The sequence below is a fragment of the Sturnira hondurensis genome, unplaced genomic scaffold (genome assembly GCF_014824575.4).
Source record: "Sturnira hondurensis isolate 20B ecotype Veracruz unplaced genomic scaffold, ASM1482457v3 Scaffold0005220, whole genome shotgun sequence".
NCBI classification, from domain to species: Eukaryota; Metazoa; Chordata; class Mammalia; order Chiroptera; family Phyllostomidae; genus Sturnira; species Sturnira hondurensis.
In genome coordinates, this window is record NW_028077851.1 from 2204321 (window position 1) to 2216628 (window position 12308).

A 12308-nucleotide genomic window follows, 5' to 3' on the forward strand; every position below is an offset into this window, starting at 1 on the left:
AACAGACTACAGAAAAATGAATTGATACACATATTGCATATATAGATGCATGTGCCTGTATATATATTCATATCATGAGCCTCTGATTAACTCAATGTACTAATTCATTTTGCTGAAAAAATTAAAACACTTTTTCTTAATGTTATCTGTCTGTACATGTATGTAATCTGTATTTTTTGCTCTAAAAAGGATTTAATAAAGCTGAAAAGTTCGAGTACTGCTTTAGTGGACTTTAATTGCTCATTGTAAAATTCATTAAGAGAATTAGTACTTAAACTTCACAATTCTGCAAAGACCTATAAATTCTTGATTTTTATTTTATAAAAAGAAATCTGGTTAAGTATTAAAATGCACTATAGAGTTTAATTATGGAACTTTATATAGTCATAAGACATATACTAAAAACTGACAGAATTTCACTCAATATACCTCTCTTTCAAATACCAAGGAGTATTTCTCTCTTAGAGGTAAAGCCACTTTTGCACCCACAATTTTTTCTGGGATAATTGTGTTCAGATAATTAATCACAAGAAAAAATTCTACCTATTTGACAACTAGGCCTACCTTTTTAAGTTTTTTGTTTTAAGATGAGAAAGTTTTTATTATTCAAATCAACACTAAAATGCCTATCCTGCATAAACAAAAATTTTAGTATAGAGAAAATGTTTTGATGAATTAAATTAGGTGAACCACAATCATAATCAAAATGAGAAAATGAGCCCTGGCTGGTGTAGCTCAGTGGATTGAGCACGGGCCTGTGAAGCAAAGGGTTGCCGGTTCGATTCCCAGTCAGGGCACATGCCTTGGGTTGCAGGCCAGTTCCCACCAGGGAACACATGAGTGGCAACCACACAGTGATGTTTCTCTCCCACTCTTTCTCCTTCCCGTCCCCTCTCTCTAAAAATAAGTAAAAAAAATTAAAAAAATGAAAAAAACCTGCCAAGTTTGTAGATATAAAGTATAAAGGACACATGGACAAAAACTAAGGGGGGTAGAAATGGGAGGGAGGTGGGGAGCACTAGGGGGTGGGCGGGGATGAGAGTAAAAGACAGAAAACTGTACTTAAACAACAATTAAATAAAAAAAGAATGACAAGTGTAAAAACTTTTGTGACTTCAGAAGTTTTTTATAACTTCAAGTCAAACCAGAAATTGCAGATAATTGATACAAGGTGGTGCTACAAAGGTAGTTTAATGCATGGATTGTTCTTACTATGCTATATAAAATGATTGTGTGACTGGATAACTAATAATTTGCCTCAAAATATATTTAGAATATTCTGTTAAATTACACACTAGACTACAAATCAATTAAAATGAGATAATACACTCTAATTATGAATTTTACTGAAAAGCATGGAGCTTTCAAAAATATTAACAAAATAAGTACCACTATGGTGATACTTCAATCTCTTATATTCTCTAGGTTTTTTTAACAGTATGTTCAACTTTTTAATTGATTTCAATATACTTCCTTAATCCTATTTACACCATACTCAGAAGAGAGGACTGAATCATTTTCCTCTTTTGTCTTCTTAAGTGTATTTTAAATACTTCCTGTCTAGAAAACATGTTCTTTTAAACAAGTTCCTCCCTAGCCAAGATAAAAAAGAAAGAACATTTAAACATTGTAGAAATTTGATAAAAAACACTCTTCTGATGCTTATTTGTGCATGTAGCCATTTGAATGTGGCTTCTTAGTCATTTTCAGTAAAATTAAAATCTTTCTTATTTGAAACACACATGATTTTATTGTTTCTCATGTAAGAGCAATTTAGAAAGTCTGACACTATCGTAATAGAATTAAAATACACCTTGTGTTTGACTAGAATATCGGATAGACTTTTAAATCTGATTGTAAATTTAACATTAAGACTGTAACTTATATATTAGAAATACGGGTGAAATGCCAGCATAGTAAATATCTTATCATAAACTACTCCACAGCTACATTTATTTCTCAAGAACATGAAGTAAAATGTTTATAAAACTGGCAATAGTTTTATTACTAAATGCCAACACAGTATTTACAGATATGCCATGTTGTCATGTAGCATTTAGATCATAAAATGTCAGTACCATCATATCTAATAGAATGAAACATTAAGTATACTAAAGGATAGTAAAAATTAATAAAAACAAGGTATTTTAGTTCTTTCATATAACAAAGACAATTAGTATTAACTATGGCCTAAAACAAGACACATTTATTATTATTTTTGAATGACTGCACAACTAACTTAAAAAGTGAATCAAATTCTTTGTGATTATTAATAATTAATTATTATTAATAATTAGTATTAATTATCCCCACTCAGTACTAGTCCTTTTCCATAATTTTTGTATTCCAGAAGGCTGGATACCAGTATGTTTTTAGGCAGAATGCATTACAGCACCAAGTTCTGTTCTTCCACATTTGCCAAGAATTTCAAGTAGGAATTTGGAAATGAAATGGGATACTTCATCAAGAAATCTAGGACATAGACTTTAAAGGCAAGTCATTTTCTTGCAAACTCTCTCTACTTTCTTATAGAAACATTAATGAACTAAATCAAGTGGAAACTGAAGACAGAGGAGTATCAGGGGGGAAAAAACTCATTATTATCCAAGAAAAAATTGTATGAGAATCTTCAGAGCAACCTGAGATTTCCAGGGGCTCCTTCACCAAATAGTCTCACTTATTTTTTACTTATTAAAAATAATCCTAATTTTTACTTAATAGTACTTTCCTATTCTTTCCTATTGTAGAGATGTTTATATTTATTTTTAAAAGGTTCTACTTATTTATTTTTAGAGAGAGGAGAAGGAATGGAAAAAGACAGGAAGAGAAACATCAAATGTGGTTACCTTTCATGTGCCCCCAACTGGGGACCCGGCCCACAACCCCCACATGTGCTCTGACTAGGAATCGAACTGGTGACCCTTTGGTTCACAGGCTGGCCGTCAATCCACTGAGCCACACCAGCCAGGGCTTTACAAGATATTTAATCATACTATTTAGTACATATTAATTAGTTGCTAAACAAAGTGCATTTTCTATAATGCAATGGTTTTCTACAACGTGTTCAGAATTTCCAACTGAGAAACTATATCCCTTGAGAATTTACTTCACAGTTTACATGCAATTCGGTTAATCTTTGGATAGAAGCTGCCTAGAACAAAAAGATGGTTAGTTTTATACCTGGGAATATATGGTTCTGCAGGAGGAGGGGGAATGTAGAGATCCTGGAGGGCAGAACTGTCTCTTTTGGTGGGTGTACTGATGGTGCTGGAAGGCGTGGCAACGCTGCTTGTGGGACTTCTAGGTATAAGAGGCTGGTTAAAATGAAAAAGAAAATACATACACACACAAACAACACACAAAACAACAACAACAATGACACATAGTTATCATTTTAAAGTGATCTATTTCTGCAAAGTTTTTGAGGTTGGCTGAAATCAAGAAGTATGTTATTTTCCACATGGATATTTCTTTGAATCTCTAAAACCAGATTAATTTATTACTTTAGAGGTTTCCACTTGGTTCTCAACTCACCTTATTGTATGGTATAATCACATAAAAGCTATTTATATAGTACCACGAAGTGTTTCATAATGGGAAGATTTATCTGATTGTCAAAAACCTTATTTAAATGCAATTTGCTTTGTTAGAATCTCACCTTTGAAATAAAGATAATAAAGAGTAACTTTCAAAAGAATTAACACATGCCCATCCGGAGAGATATACAAGAAAGATCAGATCTTTGTCCCAAAAGATACACCATAGTCCTAAATTAGCAGAATGTCACAGATTCTCAGAAAAGGTTTCAGGAATGGAGCATGAAAGACCAATAATGAGAGAATATTGTCTAGAAAAAAGCTGCTTTTTTTGTAAGTATGAACATAACTATCTTCTCAAAGTCATTTTATGGTACATCTTCAAAAGTATAGTAATTAGTGTGACATATTATTTCATCTTTCATAAGCACACACATTTATCATTGTTTAAAATAATCTTTAGTTGTCTATCTATAGATCTCATTTTCAAGCCTGTATTTAAGTATGACATAAGTGTTTTTAAAAATTGAGATGGTATATATACTAAATGGAGCAACACATCAGCATGCATTAACTTAAGAGCACTTCCAAATCTGAGCTTCACAGTGTTCAAAATGATCTTGTGGTTCAAGAAATTATCCTAAAGTAAAACTAAACTTCACAAATTTCATGTTTTTTTGTACAGGTATTGCCGATTAGTGAAATATATCATAATATTAAAAATAAGCATTTTAGTGTAATTGCAAACACAAAAATAATGATTACGAAATGAGCCGTACCTTCAAATGACAAGATATTGCCATTTTAGCCAGCATGGAAACAATTTAGCATAACTATATAGACCCACAATTCTATTACTTTAACACATATTGATGGACACTCAAAAATAGCATATTATAGTTATTTTATATTGTGACAATACTTTTGAACAGGTAAACAAAATATCTTTAAAAAAACTAAGCATAAATACAATACAATGTAGGTCACTAGGGTAGGCTACATAGTTTATGACTCAGTGCAGTTTTCACCTTCCTGCTACACAGCTCACCTGTATAGTTTGAAATCACACAACTCACCAAAATGACAGATAATGTCTAATCTACATGAAATAGGAATTAAAGAGAGAAGTGAAAAATTCTATCATTTATTTGGGGGCTCTATAATATACTATCTCATATGATATACAAAAGTCATAACATATATATATATATATATATATATATATATATATGTTGACAAATTTTGAAATACTATGAATATATGCAGTAAAGACTATTATATTTAACTATGCTGACTTTGGAATAGTGTCTGTCCAGTGTGTCTTTTTGAAACAAAAATCTTGGCAATGGGAGATTTCCTATTATATAGATAGTAAGGAGTCACCTGTATGAATGAATACCATGAAGTCTGAGGAAATAAAGAATTGTATTCTAGGGATGTATTACCTGCCTCTACAACAGATCTTAGAATGATGTGTTCTTTAGGTCAAGTATTTAGATTTACTATGTATGTATAGTCATTGTGATGTGACTGTTTATAAATGTTTTCCTCTCTGTCAGGAAATCTTGGTATTAAATGTATAAATGTCATCTATAGATGACATTAAGCAATAAGCCCAACCAAAATTTCATCATTATAGAAATGTAAAGAAAACATTCATCACATAGTACATTACTTTCCAAAACTTGCCAACAGATGCACTGTAAGAGAAACTCACATTCAGTTGCTTTCTAAATGCTCTAATATCTCTTATTCTAATACCTCTCTCTTATTTTAAAATATTCTAATACTATCAGTGAACTTGAGACAGAAGTTCTAAAAACATAAGCACTAGAAAAAATAATGCAACAAAATTTTATTCACTTTCTTTTAGGGTCATTATTTCTATTTTGAAGACTTCTCTCCTTTTGTATTGTAATCTATAGAACTGAAGGCTTTTTTTGGGGGGGGTTATTACTAACCCTCCTCAAACAAAGGAGAAAGGAGGAAAAAAGAAGTAGGAGTCAATGGTTACAAGTATATTTAAACACCCCCATATAAGGTAAGCATCAACAGAGGTTTTTAATCTGCTTGATTATTACCAGGATTGTCACATAGGGTATTTATGCCTTTCCCCTTCCAAGAAGTTAAAATATTAGCCTTGTCAACTTCCTTCAAATTATTATTTTTCATAGGTTACTTCTTTCATCAAGGAGTTGCTATTAGTGTCATTGGTTGATATGAGTAGCAAAATTAGCATATAGGTAGAAGAAAAACTCCTAACATATTTAAACAGATAGCAGATTCAATTGTACCAGCCTGTTCAATTAATTGAACTGGTGGAAAAAAACAACTTGCTCTTTCAGAGAAAAAAAAATAGTCCATTCTGTTGTTTAATTAAACTGGCTAGTTATTTTATTAACTACTAAGTCATACAAAATATTTCAACTGGTTTATCATACATACATCATCTAGCCAATCAGTATGCCCTGTACCAAGTAAAATGCTTGGTAAATATTAACTATGTTCAATATAGTTTTGTCTACTAATTGTACTATTTTGTCAAGTTAATCCAAGCTAAAAAGTAAACATTCTTCTTGAAAATCTCACTCAGAAACAGACATTAAACAACGGAAAAATTATGGTAAAGTAGAAGATTCAAGGCAAAATGGAATTAGCTACTTAGCCCAAAAGGAAGTCTTTGTAATAATATGAAATTATACTCTGTTAAGAATTTTTCTAATGTTGGACAAAAACTGAAAGAGTACAGAATTAAATGACTAAAAGGTTGAAAAGGTATTTAAAAAACATTAGAAAGATAGTCAAAATTTAACTAAATCAAGTACAGAATAAATGGTGCTATTAGGTAAAATTAGCAGTAAGAAATTCCTAGTTGTAACAAGTGGCATTAAAATCAGATCTACCACCAATAACCATTTAAGTGAGTGAAAATAAACCTGGTGACAAATAAAGCTTCCCTCTAACCAAAATGGTGTTTTCTCAGCATTCAACTGAAATAGGCATATTCCTTAGTTTCAGAAAAATGTCTAAATATGTAAGTATAATAATGCAGAATGATAGCTTCTATCTGGGCAACATTTACTTTCAACACTTGAAACATAGTATAAGAAAAGCAGTTCCCATTGTACCATTAAGAATTTTCAACTTTCCAAAAAAAGGTAGAAATAAATGTAATTTTTTATCTTGCCATTTTAATTCTTTCTCTTATATTGGTAAAATCTGTATGGGAAGAGAATTAACTATCATCACATATGGACAAAAGTATATGTATAAAATACAAAGGTTTTTAAAGACTTTATCTGTTACTGGAGTAAGCATGGAGCTTCAATAAAACTTGATCCACTATGGTACACAATCAAATTTGATAAGGATCCCATTTTGTGTTCTATACCAAGGGGTTTATTTCCAGGAAGGACCTTGTCATAACATTTAGTTTTCAGATCTAAATTGTCCTACTGACATAAAGCTCTCCTTCCATATTCAGCGAGGCTCCAACAGGGAAGATGCATTTGTATATATGCTGTTACTCTTCTAAAATAAGTCTATGAGGTATTTTGGGGGGCATTGGCATGCATCTTTTGAAATATTCAAATCCTAAATGAAATGATCGTACGCATCTCTTCAAATGCTCATTTGTAACATTATGCCAGTTAATGGTAACTTACTACTGACAAAAGGACTAGGAAATCTACTAGGTAAAATGTATACATACACTTTCATATTGTCAGTTTGAACTAGATAAATACTTTCAAATTGTACCTCACAATATGATATGGCACAAATCTTCCTCTGAATCATGAATGATGCCTTAGTAATAATATCCTACTCATCCAGATTAAACATCATTGGAAGATTATGATTATTGTAGGGTAAAATTTTCAGCTTTTGTAAGGTATTTTCCTTGTGCCCCCAGTTCTACATCTCTAAGGTAATTAAGCACATCTGGAAGATACCAATGTACCTCTGAAAGCCATAAGGTCTTAAGGACTATTGCAAAAGAACTTCCATACTAAAGAAACTATGATTGACATTGAAGTTTTACTTGAAACAGTTTACATTTTAAGAACTTTGGCAAGTATATCTTAATTTAGTTGCCCCTTTGTCTGGTGAATGACCCACCATTCAAAGAGTTATAGAAAGTCATGATGAAACCATTGACATAAAGACATCCCCAACATTAAAGATTAAGACAGTGTATTACATTTTATGTAGTTATTTCTAAAATTCATTTATGTAGTTATCTCTAATGCAAAGATCACAAATAGCTTGCTGTGCCTTCCAGGGGGGAAATACCCATTGAAATATGAATGATTACATTATGTATAACACCTGGCCATTTATTTTACTCGCTCTTAGGAATAAGCACAGACTCAAATGCATCACAATACCTCATTATTTTAGCATGAAACATTCACACAAGTCCTTACTCAGTTCAAACACATTTTTATTGTAATTCCCAACACAAGTATTAGGATATTGTTTTATGTTAGCAACTGTCTTCTTAATCATCTAAACAAATGCTTCAGAAAAAACGTATTCTGGATTTTGGGAGGTAAGATGTTGCATACAATCTTGTAAGTGTCTTGACCATATAAAGAGTGTTAGATTTAATTTGGAAAATTATTGGGGATCCTTTTTCCTGGGTAAGTTTTTAAGTAGTAAATCATTTGAAAAGAACCTAAGAGAAACACACATATTCAAAATTCTCTCACTCATTTTTTCATAGCTTTTTATAGGATACAAATTTATATAAACAAAAAAGCCCTATTTTATAACCATGTAGTCTTTCCTTTCCTATCAGACTACCACGAAAACAATGGGTTTTTTTTCTGACCACGGATTTGATCAGGAAACTGTATCTGGATACATTAAAAATACAGACATGTGTGCATAAAAATGCATATAGTTACACAATATACAACTAATAGAAACTTCAGAGACTCATGACAAAATGGCTTTTTCCACTTAATTGTCATATTTTGCACACTGTACTGAGACTACCACTAGTGTGTCTGTCCTTGTGCTCACCAGTCTTATTGGCATAGTTAATAATGCAACATTAAAACTAGGGTTCCAGTTGTTTCAAATTACATTCCAACTCAACTTTTAGGATAGTAAAGAAAGAGTGGGAAACTAAAGATAAAACAAGTAAAAGTAATTTTTGTGGCCTGTGTCAACATTTTGCAAGCATTTGGCTGAAAACACAAGTGTGATTGAGGTCCCTTAATTAATTTGCTTAAACATTGGTGAACAAAAATTTGGTATAACAATTGTTTGCAGCTATTTATTGATTTGAACACGTAAAATACATCATTATTTTTGCCTCTGAGTCAGCACAATTACATAGTTTACATTTATTTTTTCTAGTGTTCTAGTATTAGTTATCAACCTCTTCAAAACATGCCTTTAAAACAAAGCTTTCAGAAACAAACTTTGTTAACCAATGGTTTTTACAGTCACTCTGACCATAACTTTGATATTAAAATAAATTTTACTATTGCTCATACTTTTTGATTTTTACAGAATGACTTCAACCATTAATATCTATATTTGAAATACAACAAAATCAATTAGTGTTCTTCAGTTATTATACCAGTTGATAGATCAAATTAACTGCTGTAATGATTTGCTTTCTAATTTCATTTTCTGCTCAAAGTTAAATATCCTGTAAAAATGCTAAGCAGTAAAATTTTAAATGAAAACACAAAACACACAAAAAACTATCACAAGATACAAGATTTATGGGCTAGGATACAGGTTAAGAACATAAGTCTAATGATACAGTTTGATGTTATTTTATGTAAAAATGGATTTAATGAAATCTATATCAGTAAGTTGAATTCCAGCATTAATTTTTGTGGTCATTTCTGAGATCCATTCTCATCAAAAATGCGGCGGTCTTAATGTTTTAAAATATTGTTGATTCCCAGTGATGATTTCAATCACCATTATTGTCAGGGTCCAGCTATACATGTCTTTTGAGAAGGAAATGACACTACCCATGGATATTTGTGACCTACACACTAATTTAAAACCACAAACATCAAAAAATATACCTTGAGTTTTCTCCAAAGTTGCTTGAAATATATTCATTGAATTAGAAGAACTTGACCATAAGCAATCACCCTCCTTACCAAAATACAGGACCTTAGTAGAGGGTGCTACTAAGGACATGGTTTTAAAAACACCTTTCGAAAAAGATGGAATTCTTGGTTTACTTTCTTAAAATAAAAGATACTATCTAGGTAAAACATTGCTACTATTTGTAAATGGATGCAGATGACAACAGAATTCAATTCCAGATTAAATATGCTTGTAGTATTTCACTCAGGTATCTTGCAGTTCTATTGTAAAATGTTTGAGAAATCAAGAATTTAACAAGAGAACTGCCAAATTTCATGAAATGTACTAATGAAATTGCTCTGTGAGCATGAAGCTGAATTGTATGCTTTTGTTTATTTGGGTATAATTCCATGAATGATTTTCCAAAGAAATTCCAAATCAAAATTCATCAGTATAGTTGATTAATAATAGAACTATCTTGTAAACATATATTTAGAAATGAAGATTCTTTCATTAAAATGTGTGATATTCCTTAATCTTCTATCTTAGGTTAGGAAAGGTTATGCTTTATCTATGTAGGTACAAATTATTTTCTTGTTAGTTTAAAAATAACTAATCCTTAAGTTAGAATACAGTTGTTTATTTTAAGATGCATATACTAGTGTCTACCTCTATGCTACAAGACTTTGCCATATTTTATCTGAAAATGCTAATAGCTAAATATAACCTGTTATAGTATAAAACAATGAAATTAATAGATTGAGTGAGATAAATGCCACAAACTATTTACTTTTGTAACCTCTACTTCAAATAATTCTTACTAGACTACTGGTATACCCTATGAAAAAAGAAATGACCTAATGTCAAATTCTTCAGGTTTGAACACTGAATATTTACATTTAGATGAGTTAATGGGCATTTAGCTCTAACATATTTGTACACATACCAGAAGCAAGAATACAATAAGAATGATATTTGTGTCTGCACAGAGGATTAAGCACTTTTTCCACATCTGAAGTCATTTCTTGGCCACTAGGAAAACCATGTGGACTTAGGCAAACTTGCAAAAGAATCCAAGACCACCTGCAAGACTTTCATCCCACTATTTCTTTGAATTTTTTTCCCTCTGGAGACAGTCTATGTTCGATGTCCAGATCTTGGCACCCTCAGATTTTGTCCATCTTTGGTTGTATCAAAATCTATATTCTATAAAAATTCTGGCCAGATAGTCTCCATTACACTTCCAGCGTCTTTGAGTTTTGGCACAGGCTAAAGCCTTAAGATCAACAAAGAACTCTGATAATACAATTTCAGGTCTTCAAAATAGATTCTACAGAGATCTGGTGGTGCTGGCATATGTTAGAGGACTTAACCATTGCCCTTACTCCTAATATCTTGTTTTAACACCACTAGGAAATATTTAGTTGTAGTGTCACCTCAAAAAATTCATTAAAATTAAAAAAATGAATACTCTTCATTTTGCTCTGTAAAAAGCCAAGCTCTGAAGTAATTTTCAAAGAAGTTGAAAGCAACTATCTCCCCTGACACCCAAGGGTATTGTTTATCTATAAGGGGTTGAGCTTAGACAATACATATCAAGTGAACTAAATTCAGTTGAAATAACAAATTTTAAAAAATGTCAGTACATATAAGCACTTATATAAATGCTGACTGTTATCTGATTTAAACATTCTTAAAAAGTAAACCTTCAAATATACTCAGAATAACTGAAGAGGAAATGAGGAGTAATTATAATTAGTGATCAGATGAGGCACATTTCTTGGCATTTGGGAATGGACCTAGAAACAGTGCCTTGAAAGTCTATTATAATTCTATTATAAGTAAGAAATGATGTGAGGTCATTTAAAAAATTAAAGCCTTTGTTCTCCAGCTTTGAATACACATACCAAATATATGTGTAGCAGAAAAGAAATGTTGGTCTTTCAATAATTTTAGGATTTTATATAAAAGTCATTCTTAACTGGGTACTGCCAGTATCCTAATTCTCCAGTGTGAGCTTGTGCAAAAGAATCTAAAAGGGGACCAAATTAACAATTTACTTTCTAGAGATACTCCCTCAGCGTTCGTGGATCAACAAGAAGCTAATGTCTTTGTGGCGTTCAATGTGAAATAGAAGAGACTAGAGAGAAAAATTTAAATTTAACTATACATATATTGAGAAGAAAACCTAAAAGCCAAAAGTATGGGCCTCTTCTTCAGGATTCCAAACTCTCAAATTTTGAAGAAGGATCATTAGGGAAGACATACCAATAGAAAACTACAGATTGGAATAGCAAAGCAACTTATAATACAGCAAGAAAATAAAATGATGTGATGGTAAAGTCAGATTTATTAATCTATGGGTTAATGAGTCAAATATTAATCTCTGAACTTTAATTACCATAAAAAAATCTTTAATAATAAACATACTGCAAGTCAAATGTATTTGGACATATTAATATAGTTTTACATATATTCTTTTGAAAATTAGAACATTTCACATTAAAAATTTGAAGACCTTAATGTCAGAACATTTTATATGTTTTTATGTTATTTATGTATAATGCAAATTTGAAGGCAATAAGTAGTAAAGTTTTAAATAATTAGAAACCATTATAATTGAGAAGGCATTTCTGTGTAATGGATAATTTAAGATTTTAGGAAAGAAAATCTAAGAATGGTATAAGGTACTAATGTAGAACTTAATAA

At 31.2% G+C, this 12308-nt stretch overlaps 1 protein-coding gene across 4 annotated transcripts in view; it reads right to left on the reverse strand.

The window, feature by feature from the left end:
• CNKSR2 (connector enhancer of kinase suppressor of Ras 2) overlaps window positions 1-12308 on the reverse strand; it is a 301559-nt gene that overhangs the window by 115329 nt on the left and 173922 nt on the right. For all 4 annotated transcript variants that reach the window (XM_037046241.1, XM_037046240.1, XM_037046238.1 and 1 more), the window contains one exon: window positions 3181-3314. In XM_037046241.1, coding sequence (XP_036902136.1) covers window positions 3181-3314 — 134 coding nt within the window. The remainder of the gene's footprint in view (window positions 1-3180; window positions 3315-12308) is intronic.